A 16,984-nucleotide genomic window follows, 5' to 3' on the forward strand; every position below is an offset into this window, starting at 1 on the left:
AATGATGTGGAGTTATGGATAAGGCTCTTACACCATCAAGATTTTTGACAAAATTGAGGCATTACCTTCGCAGAATGTACCTTAAGGATGTTGCTTCTTAACCCCTCTAAATACCTTCTTTGCATTTGGAACTAAGGAATATCAAAGTCAAAAGCACAACCGGTTAGTTTACCTAACATAACTACGAAAAATAAACATTTTAAAGAAAACCATAAAAGGGGAAGTAGATCGTAAAAGTGTTGAAGAATGTGAGAAAATAAAACGTAATTACAGGTAAATTATATTTCTTTTGTTCGTTGAATTCAAGGCTACTAAAGGAATGACCGCTTGGAGGCCGAATAAATGAGTGATTGAATAGATGGATTTAGGGTGGATGGATGGGTCTAGGATGGACTGATAACATGAGGGAAGAATATAATACTGGAAGTGCAACGGTGAGATAAGTTACCGTCTCTTCTTTTCAGACTCTGACACAGGTCATCAGGCAAGTTGGCCCTCTCTTTCCACAGGAAACGGTGGAAATGGCGGTTCTACTAATGCAGCAGCTGAAGGCGAGACATCCACGAGGGACGGCAGTGGTGGATATGGTGAAAGTAACAGCAGTATTGTCAAGGCACCCGAGGGAGCTCCCATCGCTGTCAGTGACCCCACAGTCTCCCTTGGGGATGCATCCTTCGAGGAAGACACTTCTTCTGCGGCCGATTACTTCACTTACGATGAGGGTCAACGATCCCATGACCATCGACATGACCGGGTCATTCGAAGACCACGTCTCAGTCCACCTTGTGAGTCTTGTTTATCATTATTTGTATTGCTTGAGTTGCATATGATGACTCGTAATGTCGCCTTATTTTCAACGTATGATGATTGGTGCCACGGGTGGCTTCAATGGAGCCCATCGTAGCTCTCGAGTTGCCTCCTGAAGATGTTGTCAGGCATACGATTCTGGAGGCAGCTCTCCTGTGAACGCGTAGCAGAGTGGAAGGACTGGCTTTGAGTTTTACGTTACCAGCACTAAAAATGGCTCGCGGAAGAGTCCGGACGAAGCAGTGCTATTTTGAGCACCATAATTGGCACCTTCTGTGCTTATGCTACCTTCCGCATCAAATTTTAATCCACTTTTTACAACATGACCTCTCATTCGGGTTGCAAGTGTAGGGAAGGGCTGAATGGCCATTTGTAAAGCTTCATGCAACCAATATGAAAGCCGAATCAGAGAAGACTGGAAAGGAGTGCGTAGTTAAATACACAGTTAAAAGGATCATTCTACCACACAAACGGCTCATTTTCCTAAGCGTCGTCTCCTGCACTCGCCATGGCCACTCTTCAGCTTGGATTGCTAAAAGTCTTCCGGGAGGTTGTATTTAATCGCAAACAATAAACTATGTCCCTTATTTTGCTAATAATTATGATGGGATTCCTAACTACCGAATGCCTTGTTAGTGAGAATGTTACTAGTAGTGAGGGCTAGAGCATGTTCTACAATGAAAAAGTCTCATGTAATGACAGTTCTTTGCTCAAAATTCGACCTTAAAGCAACAGCGGAGGGATTATCGGTGGCGCTTTCAAATTCACTTCATGTCTACTTGACCTCAAACTCGCATTTTGAGCATTTCTTCAACTGGTGGTTCTCTTTCATGCAAATTTAATTTTACTCTAATACTAAACTGGGAACTGAGGTTTGAAGTGACTGCCAAAATTCGATGTGGTTTCACAAACCTTCAGCTGTCAGTCTCCGTTTATTCAGACACCAACCCTTTCGACCTTTTCGTACGGCATGTTAGTTTACCAAGCCAAGCATACGTGCAACGATTTAGCCATTCCCAACGACGTCATAAGGGGCACAACTGTGGAAGTGGTTTTATTTAGGGTATACGGGAGGTCTATTTGGAGAGTGGCATGTTGCTTCTTCCACTTTTGAGCGGGATATTTGGGAACGTTTAGGCGGTGGTTTGCATTCATTTCATCGAGATTAAGGGAGGTGAACAAACAGTTCCTTAAAGTAGAGCCAAGAAGACAAACCCATCAGCTGAGTAACTGCAATGGGGTAACTTTTTCATCCTGTCATTAGTACGATCTTTAGTTTATCTTTACTAGTTTGCCATAAAGTAAATTGAAACCTCCCTTTTCCACTGATCCCGTTTGATCTTATTGAAAAGATGTCAAGCCTTATAATTTTGAAAGTATATTATTTTTGTATTACCGTCTCTATTGATGCCGCAAGTCTGGCGAAAGCGTTGCGAAGTTTGTATGTTTTAGGAGACATTTGCAAACCTCGGAATTCGGCTACATTCCACATGACCAAATTAGATGAGTTGAAGGTAACCCTGTGTATCAAATACAAAATATTTGGGCAAAATCGAACACTGGATACTTACTAGCTTCATCTTGAAAGGTGAATTTAATAATCTTAAGCCGGTGTGCCACGCAGGAGGCAGACTAGGAGGTTGATAATACTAGGCTGTCGTCGAAGGCGATGGCCAAGCTCACCGAAATCTACGCTTGACCTGAAATAAAGTTAAGATAACTGAGCAGGGTAACTATGTCGACACCTTTATTCTGCTGTGAATGAACCCTTTTTAAAAACCCACGTTTGCCACTTTCACTTTTACTATGTAAGTCATTTTAATGTCCCTTTAACTGAGATGGGAAATTGTTTTGCTAATTTCAAGTGGGCTGTAAATTATTCTAATTAAATATCGTTCTCCTGACTTTTCAAACCTATTCCCTTCGCTATTGACCAGCTTTTTTGAATTTGGACTCCATCAGGTTGTCAGCATCGATTTTGTCATTTTAAGTCATCCAATCAATGAACTGGTACCGGTGGAAACTAAGAAATTGTTTTAAGCTGGAGAAAATGAATAAAGTTGTAAAAAGTAAAACTACACTTTACGCGCAGTGATTGAAGAGGTGACCACTCAATTTGACCACGCAAAACTTTGATGGGTCGTAATTTTTTTTGTAAACCATTGTTTTCACATGAGCAGTTGTAATAATGGGTAAATTCCGCTTTTTAGCAAAAAAAACGTACAGGCGAGTTTTGGATGACGATGGAATATTAACTAAACTTGAATATATGGATAAAATTTTTAAAGTGGGGGCTCCACGAATCAGTCGAGTGGATTTTTTGGCTCCCATTTCAATTAAATAAGTATTTAAGCTTCAATCTACCGAAGTGCAGTCAATTTTTAATAATTCATCCGCTCGTCCATCGCATTGTTCATCTTTCCTTCTATCTAACTGTATCGCCCCGAGACATCTCTAAAGACTAAAGAAGTCATAATACTCGGACAGAATATACATATTCGATATACAGTAGAGCCTGGGGTTATAGGTATGGCCTACCCGGTGAAGCTGCAATGGCGGTGCCCTCAAGTGGCCCCTTTACCAAAACCGAGGGTTAAAAAACTACCGTTGTGCTATATAGCCCCTCTCCTTTTTTGAGCGTCGTCTCTGGCGCTCCTTTTGGCCTCCTTCCTACGTCAATCATCATAACATAATCGGTGCTGTGAGAAAAGCACTCACGAGCCAAACTTACCAGTCATAGGATTGCCATGCAACTAAGGGGATTCCTGGTCGCAGCGTCACTGATCCCTCTTGGCAAATCAACTAAATGTGGAGTTTTGTCCTGTATACAAACTTGATTTGGGGAAGTGGGGAATTTGGAGGACATCACGTATGTCCACTGGTAGCTGTAAGAACATTAGCCTAAAAGCAGAGTCACATTACAAGGTATAGAGCTTAAAATAGTTTCGTGGGAAAAATTATTTTTACGTCTATTCCTCCTTACCACCTTGTTCTCAATTCAGAGCTACCCAGCCATATCCATCTAGGTTCTATCCAGGTGAAGGAGGTGTCGCAAGTTTACATGATTGATGCTTCTTTACAGGTACGGTAGAGAGCTTCGTAACTAGCTTTCTTAGATGGTTCTCGATCATGGCCGGTGTTGCTTCAGTTATTAATACCTTTCCTACGTACCACGTCACTGGGATAGTTGCTGAAGGTAAGCGTCAATTTCAGCCCTTCTCTTTGGGGTCGTCGCTGGTTCTCCTATTCACAGCAAATGCACTTCTTCCGTACCCACCCGAAGAAACCAGAATAGGTGACCCTTAAGATCGGGTTTGCTTTCTGTTGCCATTAATGTATTGCCCCGAGACTTCCCTGAAGACGAATTAAGACATACAACAGGCATTGGGGCTACTGGCATGACTCGGATGCCAGCCCATCCAGTGGAGGTACAATGGCGGAGCTCCTTATTAGCCCGTTACCAAAACCGAGGGTTAAACTAATAGCTAATCTATTTCACAACCGTCTCGGAATTGTCAGTCCATCCACCGAGTGGTGAAAATATCTCAGATCCACTTTTCTTTATGAATCAAACCTGCTTACCCATTTCCAGGGGTTCATGTCGAATAATACTATTTATTTATCTATCTGTCTGTTTATTCAATCATTCATTCAAAACATAGCTAACTATTCCAATAGAGCAGACAGAATGTTGGTTCTCGATAAATTAAAATTTAATTTTAAGCTTAACTTTAATCATATTTTTTGATAAATAACTGAAGCATTGCATGCTGTAAACTAGTCCTACGGACGTCACCGATATGCCTTTTAATCTTAGGTCATTTCATAAGGCATTTTGAGCCTACAATGTCTTGTTTATTGTTTAAGTAAATTTGAGCCTTGACAACACTCCTGCTTGAAATTTCACGAGAGGACACAATAAAATAACTACATGACATAATGAGCGAATCCAAACATGTCTTTTAAAAAAATAAATAATTAGTGATTTTAAGTCGAAACTAGTGCGGTTATTGGAATTCCTCCCCGAAGTCGTAATGCACCACACAAGTATGGATGACTGGTTTGATGGCTATGAGCACAATCTAGGGATTAAGTCATCTAGCAGATGTATAAACCATTGATGACTGAAAAGCTTGCGTAGCTAAATGCACATATCAGTTCACTAAACGTGCACAGTTCCGAGTTGTGTGTGTGTGTGTGTGGAAAAAAAGTGGGAATAATCACATCTATCCTTCGTTTCGGCGGCAATGGTTGTGAGAATCATAAATAAATAATTAAGTGTTGAGCACTGAACAGATTTTATAGTGCTAGATTTCGTAGCCTTGGTTGTAAACGAGTTATATTTCTCTCAAATTTTTGTTTGATTTTTTTAAATTAATCATTAGAAGAAATACACCTTCCATTCAAAATACTTGTTCCGTAAATTCTAGCATTTAATGCCATGGAAATTATTTTAGGTCTTGAGTCATTTCTGAAATCGTAATAAGCCAGCCCAGTGTGGAGGAGGATTTAATGCCACCGTTGAGAAGAGCTTGGAGGCCGTAAGCCCGGCTGGAAGGTCATACCACCAGGCGAAAGTACAACCTGCAGAGACTCTAGAACCCGCACGGTAAAACGTACATTAAAACGACTATTAAACAATCTCAGCAATTATTAATGATGCCCTATAGAGAGGACTTTACCTGCTTGCGTCGAGTGTAAATCGTTACAAATTGCCATTTGAAAGGTGTTTTGAGAAGTACGTGACTAAAAGTAGCCATGGTAGGAAGTATTAAAAGGGCCCATGCCACTGTTGTGGGAGACAAATCAGGATTGATGCAATCCTTTTGAATTGCAGAAAATGTGGCCTTGAATACCATTGTAGAAGTAGTGATGCCCGGACACAGGGTCTCTTACCCCTCATAAACTACTGAAAAATGTTCATAAGTAGTACTGGTGGTTTAGGTGTGTATTTAAATACCCTTCTCCATGATTAACCGAACCGTTCAAATCTGACCATAATTAACAGAAATTATATGATCTTATTTGCCTTGACCCTCAGCACCACGCAGTCGCCCTCTGTCAGAAGCAATGCTAAGCAACCACTACTATGACAAGAGTGAACTCCTAAATCCTATCGCTTTTGCTGGTGGCAACAAGGGCGACGAGTCCGGTGACTGCCTCCTCGACGTCCCCTTCTGCCCTACACACTCCAATTCGCGACCTACCTCAGTGGGCGTCTACTCCAACGACGACGAGGATGTGGAGGAGGATTCATCGCTTTATGAGGCTGTTGACAGACGCAAACGAAAGGTGGAAAAAGCGATGGCCCTACCACCACCCCCACCACCACCTCCACAGCCGCTGGTATCCCCTGCGACAGCCCAGAAGGATGTTGAAGTGGTGAGTGCTTTTTGCACCTTTGTGAGATGATTGTTGTGTTCACCAATAAAGTTACAAATAGGTGGCATGTAAATGTAACAAATCATGTCGCAGAGATTGATTGTGTTCAAAACAGTGTGAAATGCTCTGCCTGTACGAGTTAGGTGAGCAACATGATCATGGAAAGTTTAAGACCACATACTAGTTGGCTGGGCGGACTGTGAAGGAGGAGTGTGGGAATGATGGAACAAAGCTGCATGTGCTTTGACTGCTCTCGTTTTTCAAGTGGTCATAAGTCATGTCAGACTCGATTGGAGGTGTCCACGAAGCCCCGACACCTTGCGTGCGCTTGTTGGCGACCCCCTCAACAACACTTCAAGCATGACTGTTCAGGGGATTCAAATTTTCTTCAAAAGGGCTTTTAAGTATTTACTTCAGGATTATCTAGGCTGTCTTAATCCAGGACTTGAATCCTCTTCTTGCGTGTGATAGCCTCAAAGATCCTCTGTTTGGTTAACGAATAATTTCGGTTTTATTGTCCCATATTTATGTCCACTACCTTTTAGATGTATGTCTACCTCTTTAAAATGACCAAAACCGTCTAAATTCATATGAAGGATTAACTTGGCTCATTTTCTGGTTAAGACACTGGTGTAGACCAAGCAGTGGCAGATCTCTATTTTAAAAGCGTCTTCAACTTCTTTCTGAAACTGTTTGCGTTTTTGTGCCACTTTTGAAGCCGTTCTTAGAGGAACCAAGTAGGTCTGCGAAATTTGAATGGTGTTTCATCAAACTGGTTAGAATAGGAAACACTCTTTGCTCAGCTCTCCTTTTTCTTAGTGCCCTAGATAGAATTCGGCCTAGGAGACATTCCACGTCAAAGTTAAAAATACCGCTGACAAGTAGAAACAGTCTTAAAGGTAGATGACAATTCGGTAGCGAATATCGTACAGGCGCTTATTTTAAATTGAATTGGTAATTTGCGTTACTGTACAGTGATTTAAGAAAAGTTAGCTTGATGATTTCTTAAACTAGATTTGGCAAATTGATTTTACCAATGCTATTCGTCATGCGTCAGAATGTATAAGTGCCAAGAGTTTATTGGTTAGGAATTGGCTAATAGGCGAGCGACTCGCATGCACCATCCAATAGAATCTCAGATAAATCTAACCCCGTAGGGACCGTTATTAGCTTTGTCAAATCTAGGATCCTATTTTAGCAGAAGAATATGCCATTTCTATTAGCTTAGAAGTCTACTTATAGCCGAATAATTTGCCTCCTTAACTCTAAGACAGTAAGATACAACTACCATTATTTTGCTCAATCTTTAGCAAAGATATTTCTTTTAAACTCTCACAAATATGTCACTGTATCTTCTAAAATAATTCTTATACAAGTGATCTGGCGTAAAAAATCATAAACGCGGTGGTTTTTATTCCTTACCCCCTAATTCTCTGCCCACTTTCAGATCACGCGATCGTAAAGGTGAGTTGCTTTTCCGCAACCCCTCATTCAATGTTTGCTTGTACTACCCTTTTGGCTGCAGCACTGCCATTGAATTAACTTAAATAAGTCATCTCAGCAGATCACAGCATCATTTTTGTGCTACTGGTTAGTGGAATCGTACCACCAATCAAAATTATAATTTAATGTAGAGTTTTGGATGCTAGTACGAAAGGTTGTGGAGAATTCTATGCTTTATCCTCACCTAGTTACTTCTGTTGATGGAGTTCAGTAAATGCTTTCTGTCCGTGATTGGTTGGTCGACAAAGACCCATGCAGATACTACTAGCTGGAAGTAGTAGGATCTACTGGATCTAGCAGCCTTTACAGGTGGAACGTGATGCATTAATAATCATTTGAGCAGAAATAAGATTTTAATGCATGGCCGTTCAACTCAGCTGGATGCGAAGTACATCCGCCAAAATAGTTGAATTTTACCATTGCCATTATTAGATTCTCCCGTTTTAATTATTTCTGTAATTCTATTTTTCCTTAAAGTTTTTCCCTAATTTTAGTTTCTTTGAATTTTTTTTGAAGTGGTAGATAGTAAAAATGAGAGGAAAAGTAGCATCCGAAACAGAAACATCTTGCCATTAGCAATAAAAGCCGAGTTTTTATCCGCCTGCTTCTACGCACCTGAATTGTAGCAAAAGTGGATGCTGGAAAAATTTTTCGCCAGCGGACTTTGCCCCCCTCCCGCCAGAATTTCACATTTTATTTGTTCTGGACTCCGTGCTTTGCATTGTTGGGTGTGATTTGTTTGCATTTTTGAACGCCTCTTTGCTTGTTAGTTTGTGCACAAGGACAGTTTTGCAACCTTTGGATCATTCGGCTGCCATTGTCATGCAATGGGCTATACCAGATACAATGGATCATAATTTTTAGACTTGTTTGGCATATACTTGCACCTTCCATCCATCATCCATCAAACCTCGATTTGTCACCTACAGCAAAATCAAATAACTTTTGTATACTTTGCTGATTCACTTCCATTATTTCGATATTACAACTGCGTCAATCCGAGTTTGAGATGAATGCATTTGATTTCTCTCACCACAAGAGCTTTTGAGTAGTTACCATTATCCGCTATCCTGGGTTCAACCCTGGTCCGCCTACCTATTATGTGTTACGTGGCTCATTTGTGAACAAAATTAAGTAAAGTCACCTGCCAGGATGTAACTTGTCATTCAAACCATCGCCCAAAGCGCTATATGTGTAATGTGAGCCACTCAAACTCTCAGCTTCGTCGATTCTCAGGCGTTCTATGTGAATGAGCACTTATTCGAAAATGCCTTACTTTGCCACAATTTGACAGTGATTGCAGTCCGTGGTGTCAGTCCAAAATGCATTGGTGGGTCGTCCAAAGGCAGGTGTTACGCTATCGTCGGGTGGAGATCGCGAACTCGTTTTGGCTCTATTTTAGCGTTTCCGATTTCTTAAATACTCATTGACCTTTGAAATCGTCCACTTCCTTGTATCGAATTAGGGGTCCTCAAGTTGGACTACTAGAACAACAAAGTCGGTTAGAGCCAGATGAGGATCTGGTGGAATTCACTTTGGTTTCGTGCATTTACACTTCCCTTAAAGTAAGTTGGCCGTTGAGGTCCCGTAATGCTGGAGATAGCATATGAACGTTTAACCATTACCGGGTGAATTTCCTCGTTTTCTTAGCCAAGTTTTCCAACTCATACTCACCCATTTGACCACATAATTCGGTGAAACACAATTAATGAACACTTCACAAAAAGTCAACTTAAATTTGAGTTAAGGATTGTAGACAAAATTCCAAAGCTGCTAAAGGCATTACTTCTGGTTGTTTACCTGCTCACTGATGAAAAAGGATGGAGAAATCGTCGGTTCTCCCCTTAAAACACGTAGATAACATATGGCCCATGATACAGCATGAATTCTAGTTATAATTTGGGTTTAGTAATGGGTCCGCTAGGAGTAGAAATTGTAGAAGTACATCCAAATCTCTTCGTCCACACGGATTACCATTAGTGGTGCAGCAGCTACGCGTCTGACTCCCCTTATTTTTCAGGTTCTAAACAAAAGAAACACGCAACTCACATGTTTTGCCAGACGCAGATAAAGGCAACTTTTTCCAATCCACTTATTTCCATACTTTGGCACATCTGGGTGCACTAGCCCTCAACACCCAAAATAAGAATCATCGACACAACAGTAACAATAGCTATTATCACTAAAGAAACCCCTTTGTTGACTGTTATTAAAACAAGCGACTAACTTACTCTAATATTCTTTCAGTCTAATTCACCCTTTCAGTTTTGATTAAGTTAGGGGAATTATTAAGAACAACACCCCAAACTCCCAGCTTAAATCTACACTTTTTTCTCAAAATATTCCTTTAACTAGCCATTTTGGTGGGTTTGTGCATGTATCTTTGTTAAAAGTAACCATGAAAATACTGATTTCCAAACGGCTTTTCTTCGGATGCCATGCTCCATCCTTTAGCCCTCCTGCTGTTACTGGCCGGTCCCGCGTTTAAATTGGACGCGGGTTGGCTCGCCGTGCAAATAACCAGGGTTTAATCATTATCATTATATTGTTTAATTAGTATACAAGCCGTCGCAAACCAAGTGGCGACGGTATCAATCCCAAGTACCAACGTTATCGGGGCATCACCAAGATGGCCTCCATCAACGCCTCCACATCGACCCTGATCGCCGATCTGTCGCCCCTCTCAAGGTCCTTAGCCTCGCGTTCACCCTCCCCCATGCGCCCTGTCACCAGCACTCCCCACACTGTTCCCTATGCCAATCTTAGCAACTTGTGAGCCGATGTGTCATGTACCCTTGGCCCTAATGTTGAAAAGATAGAAGATATGAACGTTCGGTTTGGTATCATTGTGCCGAGTAGCCTCTCTATTGGTTTGTCTGGTTGTTCGCCATCATCCTCTTATCAATTTTCCTCTTGTGTATCCAAGCATTGCGTGAATGAATTATTGTACACTCTCTTTGCATCATCTAGATTTTCTAGATTTCTCAGTAGAATGGGAGAGGGAGCAACGTGGGTTGTGCGATAAAGCTACAGCCGATGAAATAAAAGCCAGATTAGATGAGAAGGCGAACATGCTTTAACCCGTTTGGGTGTCTTTTGAACGTCAAATGCCTAAACTGGTGTTCTAGCAAGTTAAAATTCCTATTTGCGACATGAACAACTTCAATGAAGCGTTGCATATGTGGATTGGATTCTGAGTGCGAATACAAAATTTGGAATGCACAAGCGGTTTTTAAATTGTTACCCAATAGGTTTGGCTACGTCTAAAATGCAAAATAGTGATAACGTGTAAGCTGAATAAAGATAACTCTTTTCATAAATGATTTAAATGAGAACGCTCCGGTTCAAAAATATAACTTTCGCATCATAACGGAGGGACGTATTATAAAAACGGAGCAAAATGTTGCGATTCAAAATCTGTTAAAAAAGGGGGAAATTTTTATCCTTATTAGAGGAGCAAGTCTTAAATATAGGAAACTTAATACGGGTTAATAGGATATTCCTGCTGACAGGCGTTCTGCTTGTAAATGTCCTCCCAGAAATAAACTTGCGCAAAACGCCCATAACAAATGTGTAGAAATGCAAATAGCACAGATTTATGAATGTTGTAGAGTCTGTACGGATGCATTTTAATTAATTTAATGATTCTTCTATTTCAGTTAGGTATTTTTTGCTAAATTTCAGTCTAAGCAAGGTAAAGCGCAACTTCAAAGCAATCTAGTGCCTATAAAATTTAAAGTTTGGGCAACTTTTAAAGGAAGACATTGCAGGGCTAACTTGAAATCCATCAATTTTGTTTCAACATATTATTTTGTTAGCCGCCGCAGTTGGGTTGACCCACCCATTTTCTCCTCTCCTTGGAATGCAGCCGGCCTTGCGCTATGGCGAAAAACCAATTGAATTTCAGTTGGAAACTGATGGGGAATTTTATTACCTTGCTTCCGAAGTGGGCTTTATTTGTTTACATTCTACTCTTGCAATTTCGTTACGACTGTGTTTGACTAGAATAATCGGGATTTTTGCATTATTGCGGCATGAATTCTTTTACTATTTTCTCACCAGTCATAATGTTAGATTTATATAATTTGTGAAGAAGTTATTTTTTGAACCCACGCATCGTTACTGCTGTTTATTGAGTAATGCAAATCACTTTTTGCACAAGTCGATTTGTGAATAGTTTTACCGACCCAGACATGTGCTTGTTACCCCTCGATTATTCGGTTTTGTAAAAGGTTGGTCGGTATCTGCGTCTTTTCCGTGGTGAACTCCTAAAACGCTATCCCAACTTATGGAAGCGTCTAATCACTTCCGAAGAACGGGATAAGCTCATTGCTATGGGTATGCTCTTTCAAGATATCCCCTTCCTCGGACTTTTTCAAATATAAAGATCCATCTTATCTTAATTGCAGGTCTTGCGACGCCAGTTACAGCTCTCAACGCTGTCATCCTGCGAGCTATCGAAGTCGACGAGTTAATCGGAGGCAGCGAGGATCGTTTCAAGTCCTTCGAGGTAGCTCTCTGCCTTACTTCCCTATAACTTGTCCCTCATTTTTCGTCCTTTTAGCCTGGTCTCACTGGATCCATCGCTCCCAGCGCAATTCGACCTAATTTGGCTAGCTCGACGGCGTCCTCCCTCTCCGGCAGTGTCTTCGGTTCTACCGCCGCGACACCATCGTCAACTACTCCTATGGCAGTCACTGGCACAGCGACAAGTGCAGAGGGTTTTACTAGTTCCTCTGGCACCCCGCTTAAGCCGGGCGGTAGCGGCAGTAGTGGTGGTGGAGTAGGCGTCGGCGGTGTTGGTAGCAGCAGCGTCAGCGGAGGTGGAAGCGGCGGTAGCGGTTCGCGTAGTGCAGGTTCGGCTGCGGGTCGGTGGGTTAGTTCTGTGCCAAACACCTCCTTCCATCTGGACTCAGTGCCCTGTCCTACACCAATCGGTGCGGGAGCGAGTGCAACTCGGTCAAGACCAAGTAAATTTTTGCGGACAATTTTTGATTTACTGGAATATCGTTTAAGCAAATCTTAGTAAAATTACTTCGCCACCTTAGAACTAGTAGGCTGTTTGCTATTTGCAGCCAGTAGCGATCCGTCCCTAGTAAATCATTTTTACCTTTCCCCAACCATCCTGCTTTTACGCTCTTTGAATGATCACAATTTATAATCTGGAAGTAGTATTGAAAGTAAATTTCATCTTGATTCCGCCATTCGTCCACTTTTTTGTGCAGTTTTGGAATCTGATGTTACACCCTCCAGATTTTCATTATCCATTTCGTATCGCTAAGCCAGACTGTCATTTTTCGGCTTTTGATTTGGTTCAGTTTGCGGCTTAGTACTCTTCCATTCGGCCTTTTTATTATTTTGGTAATAAATTGAGTTCATTGTGATTGATAGGTGAGTTAGTATTATCCTTATATTACCAGTCTAACTTGTTTATTACGGATGTAACTTTATTGCTGCCTTTGGTGCCCATCCTGGGGCTATGCTAGCTGGTAAACAGCCAATACGTTTTTTCGGTCCTCCCGTTGTGTTTCTTCGGGCATTGCATAGCTCAAGTCAGATTTTTTTATGCAGCGACGCTCTTTTCGTAGTGGATAGCGCGTCTTCTTTGATGCAGTCTTTCTTGGTGCATCACTGAAAGTACACACATGCTTCGCAAGGGATAGATAACATTTGCCATGTTTCATAGCACTATCGCTGGTGTGACATTCAGGTTATTTCTAAAAACCACAATGCATGCTTTTAAGCGGCTTTGCTTTCAAAGTGTAGCTGGGCTGCGAGGCTATTTGCATAAAGGATGACATTAGAGTAGCCGTATGCTACCAGTGCAAAACGCTTGGTTTCATATCGTCACTTCCAACTACTACTCCAACTACCTAGAGGTTATGCTAGCAATAACGTCTGCTTGTCTTCCTAATCTGCTGCCCGTCAATCCGAATAGTAGCCGCCACTCACAAATACTATTAATGGAAGGTATTCTTTAAAACTGCACTACACTACACCTCCAGATAAGGTGAGCAGCAAAGTTTCCAACTTCCCAATCTGTCTGGATGACTCGGATCCTGTGGCGTACCACGAGAACGCCCAGCAGCCGGAGCACCTAGTCCCCATCCGATTGGACATTGAGTTCGATGGGGTGAAGCTACGCGATTGCTTTACGTGGAACCGTACAGAGCAGCTGATCACTCCGGAGCAGTTTGCGGAGATTCTCTGTGACGATCTCGACCTCAATCCGATCTCCTTTGTGCCTGCTATTGCTCAGGCCATCCGACAACAGGTGAACACTATTGTCCCTACCATTATTCTCTGAAATGCTCTTGATATCGCCAATATCTCCCCTCTGAAATCTAGCTCTGTAAAAAGGAGGGTGGTGACCTGTCAATGTCGAATGGTGTTAGGTTAGACACTTCCATTTTTTCTACGAGAATTCGTTTACTAGCACTCGATATTTCCTGAATGATTTATGCGCTGGGACTTTTCCTATTCATACTCTTAAGGAAGATGTAAGCCTTATTTTTGTGGAGATTAACTGACAAGCTTTTGCGGGAACTTTTTCGGCGAATCCTGACATTTGCTAAGGCAGCGTCCTAAGAGCCTTATTCCTCCTCCTGGTGGATATATCAATCCTCTTTTCATTATTGACAGCTAGTCCGCATTTATTAACTAAGAATGTGTGACCGCTCTATTGGACGACCCAACCATCGCAAAATTTATCACTTTGTCAGCTTGTGGGAGTGCATTTACTCACATCATGTGTGTCTGATGGGACTATGACCGTTTTCCAGTAAGCAGAACTGAAAAGCCATTCGTCTTATATCTAAGCTCTCGGTAAATTAATAATGTGGGCCTGATATTCGGTGGTAGTTCAAAATCTGTCTTGACTGTCAATGATCCTAGCATCAGTTAAACCTATTTACTTTTGACAAAACCATTACCTACTCTTGTGAAATGAGCAGAATTACCTTAAAGTGGTCCTCCTTATTTGACTTTAGGTGGCGGCGCACCCAGTGGAGAATATCCTCTCCGGCCAGACAGACACTCGTGTGATTGTGCGTCTGAATATCCACGTGGGCAACATGTCGTTGGTGGATCAGTTTGAGTGGGACCTTTCCGAACCCGCCAACTCGCCTGAGCAGTTCGCTACAAGACTCTGTGCTGAACTGGGTCTAGGTGGAGAATTCGTCACCGCTGTCGCCTACAGCATTCGAGGTCAACTGGCCTGGCACCAGAGACTCTACGCTTTTACGTTAGTCCAAGTCTTTCACTACTTAAGGGGACTTTGGTAAAAATTCATTTTTTGCCCGTAGTTAAGCATCAAATGCGTGAATCATCCCCATTAGGTCTACTTTATGAGTGCAGATTAGACGGTCAGAGATGTCTGAGGGCACTTTTGCGCGTACGGACCTGAGGTTAGCATTACTACGAGCCTTGTGGCAAAACTTCTTGCTATCATTCGAATGGCCGGATCTTGTGAGGCCAGAGAGTTGTGTGTAGGCTTCTTCTTTTAGCGCCATCCTCAGTACTTCCTGTGGTTAAGTTCCTGTCTCAGTCACCATAAGTCTCCTTAGTCTTTCACGGAATTGGAATAACTCAAGAGTAAGGGTGGATCACCAGATAAATACTCTTTAAGATTCGAGATGAAGTTTCGAAGTACCTCCTCTGTTAGGCGGATTTCGCTAGAGTAGGTTTGCTAAAAACGGAATTTATCTTTTTGCACGAAAAATTGAGTAACAATAGAATGAGACGTGCCTACGTGATATCCAGCCATCAAAGAGAGGGATTTTTAACCTTTTGGAGTGAATTTGCCAGCTCTACGGAAAATGTAATACCCAAGTTAGTAGAGGATGCGCTTTAAGACACACGAGTCTGAAGGCACACAAAAGATCCCGACGGCTTTTAGCGTGGAGGTTTCGTGAGCGGAGCCCTGGGTCACCAGTGTGGAGGATCGAATGTGGGAGATGAAAGAATTGCATTTAAATTGTTATTACTTTAACTTTCATTCTTTTGAACTGGTTTATTAAGCAATAAATCTGCCGTAGATATTGCTCTTCATGGGGCGATAGTTTGGACACTTGGAATTGTGTTTTTAGTGAATCACCACTGCCGACAATCGATGTAGTGTTCCGCAGTCCCAATGAAGCCGATCAGTGGAGCCCGGCTGTTGAGGTGTTAACAGACGCCGAGATGGAGAAGAAGATCCGCGATCAGGATCGTAACACGCGGTAAGTCATCTCCTTATTCGTTTCCTCATTAATTTGTTTTCCTTTGCCCTACTCTAAACTGATGTTTTACCCCCTTGTGTAGACGTATGCGACGTTTGGCCAACACGCAGCCCGGTTGGTGAAATGGCATTGATTAGCGTGTTTTTCCCACCTGTCTAATCTCCCCTTTTTCCCTCTCCTTGCTTGTCAATACATTGTTTACTTGTTTACGTCCTCTCTATGTTCTTGGTCTGAGTTTTTCTAGCACTGGTAAGTCGTTAAAGATGAGTCTTCCATCATCTTTGATGTGATAGAATGTCTGCTCTGGATGGAACCGCTTGAGTGAATCCAAAGGTGTATTGTTTAGGTGCTGTTATCATTTCTTCTACTCGAGTGGTGTCGAAAGCCTTGCAAATTTTGTGCAGCCCCAAAGTTCGATGTTAATTGTGCTGCTTTGAAATTGCATTAACCGTCAGTTGAACCCGGTGGATGTGCATCGGTTTAGTCCGTTACGAACCCAGCTTGCAACCCGATTTTAATGCGGTAAAGGCTTTCTGTCAAATTGGGACGAGGTTTGGGAGAGGGTACAGAGTGGCTCAACAAAATCGCTTAGAAATTGTTGTAATAATTTGATTTTGGTGATGAATCAGTCAGAGACATTGCAGTCAAGATTCCTCCTACACAATCTTGCTAACGAGGAATGGCGTGTTGCCAAGTCGAGATTAACATTATCAAAACCAACTTTTAATGACGTCTGGTAGTTTAAAAGACTTTCTGCTGTCAGTTACTATTTAGCTGGAAAAATCATTCCAAGTTATTCTATATTGAGGTCCCTGATTACCTGTTGATACCCCAACTTGAAGGATATTTGAAACGGCTTCAACGCAGCGAGGCACCTAAGCTCCACTTACTGCGACTCCTTAGAAGTGAATCAGTGCGTATTCGTATTCGTGAAAGCTTAGGATCTTCCCCCAGTTCTTTAAACTCCACAGATATCCGAGAGAAATGATCAACAGTTTGGAGTTTAGGCCAACCCCTCCCAGTGCGACAATGTGCAACTAGCCTATGTAGTTTTCCGACGTTTCCATCCTTTA

General features: G+C 42.0%; 2 protein-coding genes across 2 annotated transcripts; both read left to right on the forward strand. All coding sequences in view use genetic code 11, as the record gives it.

The window, feature by feature from the left end:
• Positions 1-377: 377 nt before the first annotated feature.
• Positions 378-10,468, forward strand: EGR_07545 (hypothetical protein; the record flags this gene model as incomplete). Its single annotated transcript, XM_024496794.1, has 4 exons — positions 378-426; positions 465-785; positions 5,849-6,189; positions 10,250-10,468. 4 exons carry the CDS (start codon positions 378-380, stop codon positions 10,466-10,468), a joined length of 930 nt encoding a protein of 309 aa, XP_024348799.1.
• Positions 10,469-11,554: 1,086 nt separating this feature from the next.
• EGR_07546 (SWI/SNF-related matrix-associated actin-dependent regulator of chromatin subfamily B member) lies at positions 11,555-16,033 on the forward strand (the record flags this gene model as incomplete). The annotated part of the gene is made up of 8 exons (XM_024496795.1): positions 11,555-11,638; positions 11,925-12,030; positions 12,102-12,202; positions 12,257-12,662; positions 13,698-13,966; positions 14,682-14,935; positions 15,753-15,911; positions 15,994-16,033. 8 exons carry the CDS (start codon positions 11,555-11,557, stop codon positions 16,031-16,033), a joined length of 1,419 nt encoding a protein of 472 aa, XP_024348800.1.
• Between the last annotated feature and the right edge of the window lie 951 nt (positions 16,034-16,984).

The sequence above is a fragment of the Echinococcus granulosus genome, assembly GCF_000524195.1.
Source record: "Echinococcus granulosus chromosome Unknown EG_S00080, whole genome shotgun sequence".
NCBI classification, from domain to species: Eukaryota; Metazoa; Platyhelminthes; class Cestoda; order Cyclophyllidea; family Taeniidae; genus Echinococcus; species Echinococcus granulosus.